Source organism: Aythya marila (assembly GCF_965140915.1).
Source record: "Aythya marila genome assembly, chromosome: 2".
Taxonomy (NCBI): Eukaryota; Metazoa; Chordata; class Aves; order Anseriformes; family Anatidae; genus Aythya; species Aythya marila.
The window spans coordinates 31,144,564-31,161,030 of NC_139043.1; the positions used below are offsets into that span (position 1 = coordinate 31,144,564).

Genomic DNA, 16,467 nt, shown 5'->3' on the forward strand with positions numbered 1-16,467 from the left:
TAAAGCAGTATTTTACATAAGGTGCCCATCTGTTTTTCTCCTTGCCCACTACAAAAGAATGTATCTAGTAAAGGATCAAATAAACTGCAAGATGATGAACAAGAACTTTTAAAAAAAAATGTCAGCACAGATTTTGATTTTCTTTTCATGTTTTTACATCCTCAGGACATCATGAAGGTCCTCTCAACTAAATAGCTCTTAATATTCAAATAATACTAAATGATACCACTCAATAAATTGCCTTTTGTATTGCAGTTAAGTTTGAGGAAAGTAGAAATGAAGATGGATCGACCTGATCCAGTAATAACTGATAAATTGCCATTGAATATTGAGAATATTCATGCTAAGTACATGAAAAAATATGCAGGAAAAAGAAAAATGAGATCAAACTTAACATAGAACTATGAATTTGCTATGAAATTTGGAGATTTTTTTCCACGTTGAATATTGAACCTCTTGCCAAGACATGACCAACATATTGCATTCATTCAGTTGATTCATGGCATTTACACCATTTTATGCTGACATGACTGGCTTCAACATGCTTGAAGCACAGAAGTATAATTCTTTCTACAGCAAATATTTCCAAATACTGTAACAAAACAGCACATCTAAGCAACTACACCAGATTCTACATTTCCTTATTAACACTGCAATCAGAGAGAATTGTTTTTTGCAATTCTCTTCTCTATAGACAATTCTTACAAATCCAGGTAATACTTTGAATTTAAAAGAGGTCTGTACTACAAAAGCATGCACAAAATATCTGAGTTAGAAACTCATCAAAAACTATCATGCAGGTGTAGACAAATTTGCACTTTACTAGATTACGTGGTGCAAATAGAGTCTCGGAAAATATTTTTTTTCTTCATATTTAAATACTATTCTAGTTTGGTACTGACTCTACAAAAACCTATGATTTAAATGAACTTAACTCACTGGGACAAGTCAGATCATTAGTTAGTTATGGACAAGCATAATGACTAGTGGAATGGGATCTATATTGAGACTGGTAAAAAAAAAGAAATTTAAAAAATATAATTACTTTTGCACTCTTCAAAGATTGGAAGCCTCCCTTGGTTCCATTACACTGTCATTAAAGGTAAATTATTACTTATAATTCCTGTTCATCAAGACAAAAATAATGGCTTAAATTTGTATCGTACTCTACCATAATATCCTTGTTTTGTACACTGTTTTGTTCTATTACCTGCTGTTTTCTTGTGAGTCATTTCACTTACGTGATAAGCACAGTAACAGTATGCAAGCTTTTAAAATTTATATTCAAATTGAATTGTTTTATCCACGGAAACATCACTTAAAATTAAGTGAAAACTACTACTAATTTTCCAAGAACACACTAATTTCAGCAAAAATGCTTTGATAATCGCTTGGTCAACTCAAGAACTTACCTAGATTTTATTTGCAAAAAACTCTTAGTGGCAGAAAGAAATCTGTTTGCATAAAGATTGTAAATGTCTAATAAGGTCTGTAGCTATATCAAAATAAGTGGACAAATTGGAGAAAATGCACATTTGGAAAATGTTTTTCCAGTTGAAATCAGACCACATCTACATTTCCAAAACATCCCATAAGCTCAAACTGTTTAAAAATACTGTTTTGAAAATATTAGCTCAAGCAATTTCAGTAACTCAAGAACAGCTGATGAAAATGGCATGAAATATGCTCCACTACCTTCATTACCTTCATTGTCTTGTTCCAGTATGTCTACATCATTCCTGCACTGGGGAGCTCAAAACTGGACCCAGCACTCCAAATGTGTCTCCCCAAGGCTGAGGAGAGGTGAATAATCACCACCTTTGTCCTGCTGGCAATACTTAGCCCGATGTACTCCAGGGGGCTGTCAGATCATCTTTGCTACAAAGGTGCATTGTTGGCTCCTGTTCAATTTATTGTTCACTGGGAACCCAAAATTGTTGTCTACCTTTCTGGTCTGTACTTCACCAGTTTGACAATGAGGACATTATGAGAGAGTATGTCAAAAGTCTTGCTGAAAACAAGACAAACAGTAGTCACTGCTCTCCTCTCATCAACAAAGATAGCCTTCCATGATGAAATTAATAACTAGTCAGGCATAATTTTCCCTTTGTAAATTCATGTTGATGACTCTAGTCACCTTGCCTTTAATATGCTTGGAAATCTCAAATCTGAAAGCTATAGTCCATTGCCTCTGAGAATCCTACTCAATGCAAGGTTTTCCAGAATTCCAGGCTGGCAGCTCTGAAGACATGAGCTAAGTCACTGACAAAACCAGAACTTCTGAGGTTTCCAGTATCCTATCTCCATAGCACATTCCTGAAAAATTCAGTATGGTAGTTCAAGAAATGCATATATTAGAATATGCAGCATTTGTTTACCATAATAACCAGAAATTTCAAATTTGTTGCATTCTTGGAGGTCAAGAGAAGCAGTATGCAGAACATCATAACAACATCTGAGCTACGTTTAAGCTTTCTAGCTTGTCTACAATGACAGAGCTGCACTCAGAATGGACTAATTTACACAAGCCAGAAGCTAAACTTACACTGGATCTTGTAACAAAACATGAGCCACCACAGTGACTCGCCGTGACCTAAGACAACATGGGGTTTGCTCTCTTTTCTTCAACAGTAACCACATTCCGCTCTCTAGAAGGACACTTTTAATCTGAAGTCCCTCTCTCTTCACCAGTTTAGTTTATCCCTCAGTTCTCAACAAGGACTCAAGCAGAGTCACAGTGTCTATCGGTCTACAATAACCATCAATGTGTTCACTATGAAGTGCTTAAGACTCCTTTTCTAGATTGTGTTAAATCTAGTCCCTAGACTGCTATTAAACTTAGCCTTTACACTATTAAACCACTGTATCAGCACAGGAAAAGGTTAAAATCCAGTCCAACAAACCATACTCCATTATTTTACGTCTCTCAATATCATATCATTGTTATATCAATTTATGTAATAAGTCATTGTACGGAAGAGAATGAAGAGCCCTAAAGAGTTAATGTATGTTTTTCAGTCTACTACTTAGATTAGAAAGATGGAACATATTCAGAATTGAACTGGAACTCAAAACCAAACATATTTGTTTATTGCTTATAAGCCATTCAAAATTAATCTTTATTTGATTCTGCTATGCACACAGTTTTTTACACGGTTCTCCATTCTAACAGTAGTAAAGTAAATAATAAAGGTAAATAATGCATAATATAAAATAAGCATCCCAGATAGCAAAAACAACTTCCCTAAGCACATTTTATTCATCATGAAACTTTTCTTAAGGACATTTAAAACAACAGCATATGAAATTCTAAATTAAACCCAGGAATATGCAAACTGACAGCCACAAGGACAAACACATACCCTTAATAATCGATTCAGCTGCATACAGATCCCGCTTGTAGGTCACCTAAAGGACAGACAAGCCTCATTAGATTTAACACAGCAGGAAGGAATGTAAAACCAATAAAACAATGCCCTGAAGGCAATTCTTTAAATTTGAAATACCATAAAGAAATGATATTGTCAATTTCTTAATTATGGTAAAATATCACTAGCAAGTCATAAGAACAGTAGTTGCAGAAATTATTGGAGACTTGAGAGAAACAATTTTTAAAATATTTAGATCTGCTTATAATTCACATGAAACCTACACCTATGTTTAAACCTTTAAAGAATCATGATATTATGATGTGGCAACTATTTTCATGTATCCTTTTCCACAATCTCTTAAAAAAATGTATTTCTATTCTACAATTTTATCATGAAACAGATTCATTTTGAAAGGACTTGTGATCATAAAAAACAGCCAGGGAGAAGCCTAGTTATTTCTCAGTAGTGTAAGACTATTATGGCTAATGAGACTCTTGTTTCCATATCCATGGCTGACACAAGGTATTTTGCCCTCAGTGCAAACTTGCTATATTCTGTTATCCCTACCACACTTTCCAAAGGCACTGCCTGTCTAGAACAATTCTCCAGATAAGACCCATGTGTTTTTTGCTTTTAGTCATACCTCTTGATATTTGGCTGCAATGAAAACATATCTTTTGCTTTAGTTTACTTCTGATCAATTATCTTTTTACTTCTATCTCCTTCAAACTGTGTGTCCTCTCCAAGCTTTATCAGTAGAAGTGTATCAGACCTATGTTAAACAGAGACTATAGCAGCTAATGCAGAAATGCACATGGTAAGAATTATCTTTTGAAATGTTTCAGTTATCCAATTTTAAATCTATTTAATGACTAGAACAATTACAGTCATCCTATTTTTAATTAAGACACCATGTAGCAACAAGTCGAACTTTGCCAACTGAGCATTACATTAGCACTACCATCTTTATGAGCCAACACTATGATCTTGTAAGACAGGTTTGGAATAAATTTCACAAAATAAGTAAAGTTGGTTGACATTAATTACATTAGTCCGTTAACTCTTTGATAAACAACTTCCGCAGTGTACCCCTTATTTTGTTGACTCAAACTCACAGTCAAATTCATTCAAACTTCTAATTACTCAGATTTTACATTATTTGTGATAACATTAATTTTCATTTGGTCCTCTTCAGCATCCAGTGTTCCAAGACTTTTTGAACATTATTGAACATTATTCCAGAATATTGCTGTGTCACATATTAAATCAACACAAATACCTTGCTATTGAAGAATATTAAAGCATCAGCCGCTTATTCCCCAAAGGCAGAATAGTCTCAATTATTAAACATCTCTCTACTTTTCTGTATTATAAACAAACTATACTGTATCTATCTAGTAAAGCTATTATGTTATATGGAATCCATCAATATCTGCTATATTAGGAAAAAGCTCAAAATTGTTGGCCAAGTTTTTTTTTGTTTTGTTGATTTAGGGATTTTGTAGTTTTGTTTTGCAGCATCACCTTCACTTTCAATAGTCAGGCTGCAGCTTTTGACTAGCCAGGTAGATGTTTAAAAATTCCCCAAAGCTGTTCTCTCTTAATGTTTAAAAGTTTTCCTCAAACTCAAACAAAAAATCCCATTTTGGGATTACAAAACAGTATTTTAAATGCAATACATAATTCTTTACCAAACAAAGATAGTAAAGGTATGATCACACATACAAAATTTGCTGCATTTTAGTTTAATGATGTATTTCCTTCTGTTATGCTAAGGTATCAAACAGATCTGCCTTGTATGGGATATTTTTGTAGGATTAGAAAATAATCTTTCTAGAAATGGTGATGATTTTTACACAATCAACATATATGTGTATATTGATCTTTTTAAAGTGTTGTTACAATGATATTTTTATCTGCATTTTACACACACACGGCTCCAACAATTACATTCTATTACATGATTTCATACCTGATTTAAGTCGATATTGCCCCAGAATATTTAAGGGCATTTTGTTTCAAAGGTGTCAAGTACAGACAAACTGAAATCATTGTGCTGATGGTGTCATTCTTTTTCCTTTTTTGGACATCCCAATCCTAAATATGTTATACATAGTTACAATTATGTAACTACATTTATAATGCAACTTATAAATATTTATAACACTAAATACATCAAACTGTTCCTGCTTGGTTGTGGTCACTAAAAAAAAATTATTTTAATTTTGTAATTTCTTACCAGAAAATAAACAAACTACCTTGAACTATAAGTGACTTGGAAATACTATTTTTTTATGCACCATTAGTAGATGCTAGTCCGCATGAGTCAGCAATGTGCCCTTGCTGCTAAGAAGGCTAATGGTATTCTTGGCTGCATTAGGCAAAATATGGCCAGCAGGTCAAGGGAAGTGATCCTTCCCCTCTATTCAGCGTTGGTGATGCTGCACCAAGAGAACTGGGCCCAGTTCTGGGCCCCCCGGTACAAGAGAGACACAGACATACTGGAAAGAGTCCAGCAGAGGGCAACAAGATGATCAAGAGACTGGAGCACTTCCATGAAGAGAGGATGAGATCTGGGACTGTTCACCGAGGAAAAAAGGAGCGCTGGGAGGACTTTATCAGTGGGTATAAACATCTGAAGGGAGGGTGCAGAGAAGATGGAAGCAGACTGGTGCTCAGTGCCAGGACAAGAGGCATTGGGCACCAACTGCAACGCAGGAGTTTTCTTCTGGACATCAGGAAGCCCTTCTTTCCTGTGAGGTAACTGAGCACTGGCACAGGCTCTCCAGAGACATTGTGGAGTGTCTCTCCTTGCAGATTTTCCAAAAGCCACCTGGACGTGGTCCTGGGCAACTTGCTCTGGGTGGCCCTGCTTGAGCAAGGGGGCTGGACCAGATGACCTCCAGGGGTCCCTTGCAACCTCAGCCATTCTGTGATTCTAACAGTTCTACCAGAGTGCCATCATTTCAGGAACGACTGAAGCCATTGGGACTACATCAATTCTTGGTATATATAATATTATGTATCTTAGCATCAAAAAACTTCATAGAAAAAAAAAAAAAACAACCACATATTACAAATCACATTATTGTGACACCTAAGGAAAGAAAATCCTGCTTCTGAAAGGTAACAAATAGCAACAGCTCCTAACAATTTCACAGGGAAGCGCTAAGAAAATTAGCCATCTTCTGCACTTCATTAAACTGACAAACAGAGCAGAAGTGTTGCCTTCTTTAATGGTACTGCTCCCTGTCACCTGCCAGGGAGCTGGTACAGGGTTCTGGTACAGAACGGCTAAACACTATGGTACAGCGAGACCAATACCAGGGTGCTAGTCAAGCAGAAAGGAGCTATATTCCTCTGTAGCTTCTAAACTTATACATCAATTTGCTGCTGAAGCAATTTACTGTTTCGCAGACCTCATCATTTTTATGCCCTTGACTTTGAATGCCCTGACAAGCTATACAAGGCATCGCTGACCCTTAGCTACAAAAGATACGGAATAGGATGTAAGTAGGTATAGGTACTTTGATTATATGGCACCAGTACCGTTATTCATACTTTGTACAGCAGATTAGTTTTTCTGCACTACCCGCAGCACAGTATTTGCACATAAATAGGTGCTGTTACTACTGCCATGCACTGCACACTACTGTCAACACTGAGACTCTTTCAACTGATCCACAATATTTTCGTCTTTTCTGGCTGGAACTCCTTTCCATGATATTCTCCATCACATCACCAGCTAACAAACTTCCCTGATAACTGTGTGGAGCCTTGCTGAGGAGTCCAACCAACTGGGCTGTAAAAAAGGAGACAGCAAGTCTATAAAGTGATTATTCCCCTGTACTCGGCACTTTTGAGAACACACCTGAGTACTGTTTCCCATTTCTCTCCAGTATAAAGCACTGGCAAATTGGCAAACTAGAAATGAGTCCAGCACAGGAGTGCTAAGATGGTGTGAAAGAACTTGTTTTTTTCAGCCTGAATAATAGAAGATTAAGGGTGAGAACAGGTCACATTACTGGTTATAGAGAAGAGTAAATTAGACTTTTCTTGTAGCCTTTTGCTGCTTCCCTCTCATCCTTTCCCAGTGCAAGAGGCAGAAAGGGAAATGCTGATCAGATCTTATATTAAAAAAAAATAATAATAAAAAAAAAGTGTATCTTAAAAGGGTGGATAAGCATTGGAATTGTTCTAGAGACTATGTGGAAGTTCCATCCTTGCATTAATTCAAAACCCATCTGGACAAAGCCTTACGCTGCCTAATCTAACTAACCTGGCCCCATTTTTAGTACCGTGTTGGACCAGATGACATCCAGCTGTTTCTTTCAATCTGAAGTATTTTGTCATTCTAAGTTAAAACACTACATTTCACCTGCTGGGCACCAGTAGAACTTACAGATAGCAAAGAACTAAATAAACATAAAGAACAAACTGAACATTATAGGTATATTTTGTCACCTTTCAGGTAAGCACAATATTTTGCAACAAAAACAATGCAACCCTCCAAAAAGTAATATAAAAACCCTCCAAAAATTTAATACAAATATGCATAACACAATATGTCTCTTAGAAGACCAAATAGGAAAGCAGACAATAATCTGTTTCTGAAAGATTATCTCCCTAAAAAGATACTGAAAGAAGTATTGTATGCAACCAATGCATAACTAAATTTTGCTGCTAAATTGCACAGGAAATTTGAACTGCAGATTCAGGAAATTACTTTTCTGTGTAAGATTTATTGTCATATTATTAGAAATCATGTCCCATTGGAGGAAATTCACTGTCAGAGACAGATGGAGTGATTTGAGCTGCTTCCAGATCCTTCAACTTATGAATACAAAAAAAGGGAACACTTAAAAATTGCATGACACAACAGCTACTGAGAAAGAATAATGTTCCACAATCCAAAACAATGAAGCAAAATATTTTAAAACAGCAGGGACATGTCACTTGGCACCTGAATACATACCTGTTTTGTCAGTTGTTAGGAACAAATAGATTATCAGACAATGATGTTAACAAAAAATTTAAAAGCTTGTTTGATGAGATCTAAAATTTCCAGTCTTACTGAGTGTAATGAACTGTTCTAGAAGTGTTGCTAGAATGGTATTTGTCATCAGAGAAAATGTGATGCCTTCATAGAAAAAGTAGATGAAAAAAGGCAAAGGATTTAGAGGAAGCAGGTGAAAGCTAATTTCATAAAAGAATATTCTTAGTTTTATAGATATACATATATAGTTTTACAGATTCTCAGACTATTATCTCATTTAACATCTGTTCAAGTCTGTCTATAACAATGAGCTCAAAACTGCTCATAATAATCCAAAACCAAAATGAATTTAGTAGGAATTTTAGTAGGAATTTCAAAGTTAGCACAACCTTAACTATAAAATATGCAGTATTTGTTGGAATTTTAGCAAATACTGGAAGCCTATGTTATACGAAAACAGTGTTAGGAGATATGGTAATTAACATGAACAAATAATATGTTATTGACAAGGACCAGAAATTTTAATAATATTAATACCTACTAATACTTATTTTTTCCATTGAATTGCAGTGTAACTTAGCATGTGTGGTGATTATTTTATGACTAAAGAGACAATGGGAGGTTAAAGAAGTAAAACAACCCAACCAAATTCACCTAATAGGTAATGGTAGAGGCAGTAACATAAGACAACTCAAGGTCAGAGGACTAAGTAAAGCAATAGAGGTTTTTTTGTAAATGTAAAGCTGGCTGTTTTTCTTTCCAGAAGCCAGAATACAGTATTAGAGTTCAGGATAAATGTCCTTCATTTTGCATTTTGCTTTCTGAAATCCAAGTAAACATGCAGAAGAGTTATCAGAAACTTAACCCATGCTTTTAGCAATTTACACTTGTGACATGGTCTCCAACCGCAATGATGGATTTAAGCGAATATTAATACCACAGCCATTACCAAATCAGTTACTCTCTCAATTTAAATTAAATTTCAGACTAAGCTCCATACTTCTATTTGAAAATAGCTTCCCAAAAAGTAGCTACTATTATCATAGACCCTGTTATCTTTCTTATTATCTTGTCTAGCAATATGAATGCTGCAAAAGTTGGGAACCTTAACCCACGCTCTGATCTTTTTCAATGATTTTCCTACTTCAAGACATAAGGGCTACTGCTGATCCGCATGAAGAATGATGATCAGTGGGTGGTGTGGGAAGAACCTTTACTTTCTCAAGCTCCTGAAGGTATAAATTTTATTTCTTTGAGTATTTACACAAAGAAAGTTGGCCTCTTAATTTTTATCTAACATTTGCATATTTCCATAATTCTGAAATTTGGAAGAGACAAGCCTAACTATTAGACTTTAAAACACATTTGAACTTTTACGGTTATATTAAATTTTGCTGAAGTGTCAATTTTTGTAATATAAACAGATGTATAACAAAATAGAAATTATTACTGTATTTACCTTCCAGAGGTCAGCTGTTCCTTCAACAAGTTTCGCATTTGTTTTACAGTATTTCAGAGCCAGATGCAAACATTCAGTTCCGTAATCCAGGTCATGGTCTGTACACTGTTGAAATTAAAAAAGAATGTCTTCATTAGTCTTAATAAAATCATACTTTTAAGTAATAAAATGTTTTCTTTTGGTAATTAGACCTTGCATTTTAATAGTCCAGATCACAGTAACGTGTGCTATGTTTAGGATGGATTAGAAATAAAACCTTTCCAAGCTTATGCCTAATTCTAGATATTCAGCCAAGCACTACAGAATTACATAAACACTTTATAACCACAAAATAATTTAACCAGGTGCTGCAAATATCTTGCTATACCTTTATATAATTGGCTAAATCAATGTTACATGTATAAAAACTTGATGGAGTTGAGGCCTCAACAAAAGAAATCATCAACCTTGTAGTGAGGTATAAGAACAAGGTACTTTGAGGTATAAAAACAAGTACAAAAGCTAAATAAGGATGGGATTTTCTTCAAATGCCAAGTCTGTTGTGTTTTGTTTTTTTTTGTTTTTTTTTCTAAGATCAAAAAAGCACTATAGTACCCAAGAACCTCCATATTCTTTACATGTTCTCTTCTGTATTTTTCTACAGTTATCTTCACACAAAACAACTGCTCCATTAGCTTTCCAAAACACAAATTTCTCCACTCCTTAGCCACCTAGAAAAGTCATTGTTCTCTTAAAACACACACACACCCCAGTCAGTTCAGCTTCCTATAGTTAGTGATTATATGACTTTTATTACTGGAAAACTCAGTGGGGAGCAGAATCTCTCTGAAGCCAAAACAGTATCAAAAGCAGGATCCGTGGGCTTAGCTGAGATGACTACTTCAAGACACTTTGGACTGATTAAGATAAATCAAGTTCTAATCTACTTTCATATTGTTAAATTATCAGTCCATCGAGAAACATGAAGTACATAAAACAAGGACCAATTTAAGATGAAAGACTGTTTAAGATGGACTTCCACAAGAATGGATGTATTTGTCACAGGCTACCTAGCCCAGGCAGTATCCAGCATCTAATAGAGGCTCACCACCATACAGAAATAAGACAATCCTATCTTGTTACTTTTACAGTATAATTTGTTGGCCTCATATAAATCTATTACCTTGGCTTAGGAAATTCCTAAACTAAAAAAAAAAAAGTTCCTGAGGGATATGTTGAACCAGAAGCAACTTCCTTAACAGTCCTCAGTGAGTTAAACAAATCCTGAATTTACCCAATTATCTTTGAACAGCAGCATGCTTTTAGCACCTGCATCAGGAAACACCATACTTTAAGCCACACACTGCAATACAAGACGTCTGTTCTTCGCTTTGTTTCATCTCTTTTCATCTCATGCTCTGTTGTTTTGGCAGAACACGAAGTGCCAAACCACCTTCCCTGCCCTCCAAAGTGCTCCATCACATCTCTTGTCAGTTATGCCTTTCCATGGATAGAGAGTTTGATGTTCACTCCTTGTGTGGAAGCTATTTCACAACTTCACAATGCTTTTGCCCTTCTGTAAAACAATCCCAGCTCTAATACAACACTCCTGTGGTAGAAGCAGGAAGGGACCCAACCTGAGCCATTCTGTGATTCTATGATAATGGTTCTCCTGCCAGTTTCCATTCCTTCCATAACCATTTCATGAACTGTATGACAATTACCCCTCTCTGTGTATACAACCTTATCTACATTTGCCTATCAATCTTATATTTCCTTTTCAATGTACGGTCCATAACTCTTCTTAGTTTTCAACTCTTCGCATCTCTACTACCTAGGAAAAATGGGTATCACCACTTCCTGTTCCAAATTATTTATAAACAAAATACACAGATCCCAGCACATTTTCACAAAACTATACTGGTGATTTCTGTCTATGAAAACAGATGTACTCTATCTTCTTTCTTATCTTTTAACTAAAAATTACACTAAGTCCTTCCCTCTTATTCCAAATCTGTTCAGTTTCCTTAGCAAGCCCTTGGTAAAACACACTAATAAAAAAGCAGGCTGTTGTCAGCTTCAGCAACCTCAAACAACATGCTGGTTGACTCCAGAAAGACCAACAATTAAATGCAATGCACAGGCTTTCCTTTACAAGAGCTGAAATAACCCTTCAAGTGTGTGAATTTAACCACATATCAAAACAATTCCAGTGTTTAGAATAGAATGTGGCAGTCCAAATGTGCTCAATAATTCAGTGTCCTCCAGCATTCAAGATTGTCAAGAATGCTGAAGTGGGTTAAGGAAGATCCAAAGAAGAGTGCTGAAAGACAACTCACCTTGTTTATTTGCTCAAGAATCTTCATTTGCTCAAGAATTTTCATTAAAAAGCAGAATGGATTTTTTTTTGTTTCTACTCTTGTTTTATAATGCATCAGTGAATTTCAAGGAAATAATTAGCATTATACACCTGAATTATATTACTAATATACAGAGGTGTCTTAGAAAAAACAGTTGTCACTTTTATATTTAGTAATTTCTGTCAGTTTAGATAACTATCATGACTGCAATCAAAAGAGGATCATTTACTAAATTCCACTTAGAAATAAAAGTTATTTAACTGTTCTCTACACCAGTTTTTAAGAGATTTGAGTACCAAAAAAAAAAAAAAAAAGAAAAAAAAAAAGGTAAGAAGACACTTTGGAATATTTTTAAATAATGCAGAAATGATTTCTATTCTTTCTATTCAAGAAATAAAAAAGGTCAACATAAAATGTAAAGGAATAGGGAATGCAAGCTCCAAAATAGGTAAAACAGAGTGTTCTCTTGCATACAGAAGTCCACAGACAAATTACCCATTAACTTCGGATTCCTAATATTTATTACCAAAATGTTTTTTTTTGTTGTTGTTTTTTGTTTGCTTGTTTGTTTTTAAAAGAAAATTGTATGGTAGTATGCAAAATATTATCTACTAAAGTGTACAACATACAGATTGAAAAGCATTTATTTTTCTTTTGCCTCAGAATTGAAGAGAGTTTCAGAAAATTTTCTCTCTGAAATAATTTAGTGTTAATTAAATTTAAGCTATACTTTAAATATATGTGTAACAAATTATATTAGGACAAGACTAAGCAATTCCAACTTTTTAGCAAGGTATTAATTATACATAATTAGTAGGGAGTGGAGCAGTTCCATAAATGGGATAAAGCATCTTGAGGGTATTGCTGACTTCAAGGGCAGAAATATGACACAAAGCAAAGTAATAATTAAAAACATATTTCACTAACACTTGTACATCATGACATTTACCACTCTAATTATCTGTAATTGTTTAAACCTAAACATATTGTCACAGTGTACTCTCCTGCACGTCTAATATACTCATGTCAGAGAACAATGAAATGGAAGCATCAGCTCAAGACCAGCTTAGTTTATATATTATTCACAAACTAAACAGCTTCATACATGAAATTTAAATCTGTATTTAAGATGTACAATGTGAAAGCTTCTGCACTGCTCTAAGAAATTCTGTTACTGAATTCAAGCATTGTCAGGGAGTGCCTATAATAAAAAATGGTAGAACAGAGGAATAGAGGAAAATTCTTACTGACCCAGGCATGTAAAAATTAGTATCCTATCCTAAGTCTTCTATATTTATTTCATTGTACATTCAGAGTTAATTTACATTACAACCATCTCTTTCAAAATCTTACTATTTCTAAACTCTCTTTTTGACTGAAAAACTTTTTAACAAAGTTTGACACAGTGCAGTTAACCATCCTTGTCATGCTCACACAGCTCTGTGAAACAATAGACATAGTTTAAGCTTCAGACCACAGATTTGAAATGGTGGAAACAGCTGGAAATATTGGCACAAAACATATCCACAAAAGGGAAAAAAAAAAAAAAAAAAAAAAAAAAAGATTTGTTTAGCTCTTTAAATGACACAGAAGGAAATACGTTATTTAAAAATGCTTTTGATCTGTTGAATATTCAAAGACATTCTAATAGGTAGTTTGGGGGATTGTATTTTTGTCTTTTTTGTGGGTTTTTGGTTTTTTTTTGCTTGTTTTCCAAGACTGGATGTTTGAATGAAGTACTATGGATGGAGTGAGATCCAGATTTTAGCATTACACCAATTTTTCTTCTTCCACCCCCCAAACTAGTTCCAAAATATTTTGATAAACAGTATTACTTCCTAAGAAGCAAGCTATCCTGTGGTTGGCATAGAACAAAGGCTTAGAGAAAAGAGCAGCAATATAGACAGCATCTCATGGGACTTCCCAAACGTCCATAAGCTAACTTTTTTCCAATATCCCATTTCAACTGCTTGAAGTATTAAAGTAGTAGTATTTAACAACAAAAATGACTTAACTCTTAACATAAATGATACTTCGTTTTTAATTGATAAAAGACTTTGGACAGATACTAGGAATCTCATTACCTGGTCTGATTACCTGGATCTGATAAAAGCAAAACTAACACAGATCCAATACAAATTTTCTTATTGTCATTTTCTTAGTGTTTCATCATTCCTGAGTTGCTATGCTTACAAAATAAGGGAACAAAAAGAATAATCTTTACATATTAATTGAAAGAAAGTCTTCACATTTGCTCCTTTACATATGTACTTTTAAAGCCTGTATAGAATTGGTCTTACTTCTCTAAGTAATTTCTGTGTCATCTTTAGTACTTTTTCCCTTGTTACCAATGGTTAGCACCCCAGTTTTACTTTTCCATGCAAACCCATTCTACAACAATATCAGAAGACTTGCATTAAAATGCATAACTAATTAACAATAGCAGATCTTTATGATTTTTTCCAGTTCCTTTCCACTCAAAAGTTTCCACTGCTGAAGTGCCAGAGTACATCATAAACAGACTATTATGCAGCAACAAGAATGTTTTACTAAGTTGAATAAGAAGTAGACACACTTGCTGAATTTAAATGTCTTTTTTATCATCATATATTTAAGGAATTTTTTTTATTTTTATTTTTTGCCATGTTCACTACCAGAAAGTGCTGAATTTAAGACAGCTGTAGCTGTGGATCTGCTGCAAGCATTCAGCCTACATATGCATATATTCAGTCTACATATACATGTAGAGTTCACAACAACAAAATGAGAAGTAATGGAAGCAGCAAACAGAAGGATGAAACAGGTGAACGAGAAAAAAAGTGAGATAAATGTGAGTTCAAACAAACTCATCACTGAAACATTTTCTACTGAAGTTAATTATTAAAATTGCTGCTACACACATCCAGATGCAGTAGTGGTTCACAGTGACAAGAATAAAGATACCGTAATTAACTCCATAACAGAATTACGCAAGCTTGTTTTTCTGCAGATCTGCAACCTATATCCCAATGCCTCTCACTGCAGTAACCACAAGTACCCTATCAAAACACACCACGATTTGCTGCACTCTACCTTTAGATCTCCTGAATACCACCCATTGCAACATTTCAGTACTCAATTTGCTTCTAAGTCCACTGAACACCAGTTCAAAAACATTGAACAAGTATTCAAAAAGCATTGATTGGTTCCCAGATCCCGTATGCTAAAAGGTTTGTGACAAAAAAAAAAAAAAAACAGAACATAACAGCTGGCTTCACATTCCAGCCATGGAGTCAAAGGCTCTAATTTAGGTTCCTATCAGTGAAGTTGGTTTACATCCTCCTCACACTCACTGATTTTTCAAAAACCATAGTTCCAAAAACTACACCTCTGTCAATTTTTATTAAAATCAGAGACAAGGGTTAAAAATATTACACTTTCATGTAATAGTATTTTTTTTCTGCTTTTTTCTGGAATAAACTTCCCAGGTCAATGAATGCAGCCCACACTGCCATCACCTGCAACCTGCGGCCATATTGCAAACTGCTGCTATAAGTGGGAGTATCAGCTCCCAAGTAAAGCCAGTTCTGCCATTTCTTCTTATTAGTCCTCTTTGAAGGCAGTTTGTAATCTCTCTCTATTGGGATTGATGATTGCTATTAACTGTACACAACTAGCTGCTAGGTAGTAGTAGTAGGCACACATGGAAGTCCAAACAAACCAATCATTCTATAGAGAAAAAGTACATGGTCTCAACTTTACCCCCAAATCATAAAAACATGAGTAATGTTATTTTGAAAATCCCTAGTTCTTTTGTTGACTAGATGGAGGCCCTAATGCCTACAGACCCTGAGTAATTCATAATTGAATCCTTCCAGAGAAAAGTGCAACCTCGCTATTAAAATAAATAAATAAATAATACAGAATAACTAGAGGTGCTTTACCAAGGAAACAAGGGTACCCATAACCACAGGCGAGAGTAGGTACATTACCGGTTTAGTGCGCAAGAGGGGTTCTTTTTGGTGCAAGAATTTCCTGTCTCTGTACTTAGATCCATACAGAATGCACCCAACAGTGCAGCTGGAGTGCTTAAAGTCATTTCCCTTCCAGTGGAATCAAGGTGAAAGACACATAAAAGAGCACTAGCTAAAGCACATTATTTGCTGTGACAGCAGCCAGTACTCTTAGGCATGCATTGCGTGCATATGATTGACAGCTGAGACAAATTCATTGTTGGTAAAGTCCCCACACTGACATACAATCATGAAACAATAACAAATCACCAAAACTCAAACCTCAACCTTTCTTTGTGCCACACCAGTG

General features: G+C 35.0%; 1 protein-coding gene across 6 annotated transcripts in view; it reads right to left on the reverse strand.

Annotated features, from left to right (window-relative positions):
* Positions 1 to 16,467, reverse strand: part of CRPPA (CDP-L-ribitol pyrophosphorylase A) — a 127,285-nt gene that overhangs the window by 71,242 nt on the left and 39,576 nt on the right. For all 6 annotated transcript variants that reach the window (XM_082752185.1, XM_082752190.1, XM_082752189.1 and 3 more), the window contains 2 exons: positions 9,827 to 9,931; positions 3,363 to 3,408 (listed from right to left, as the gene is read on the reverse strand). In XM_082752185.1, the coding sequence (XP_082608311.1) occupies positions 3,363 to 3,408; positions 9,827 to 9,931 (151 nt within the window). The remainder of the gene's footprint in view (positions 1 to 3,362; positions 3,409 to 9,826; positions 9,932 to 16,467) is intronic.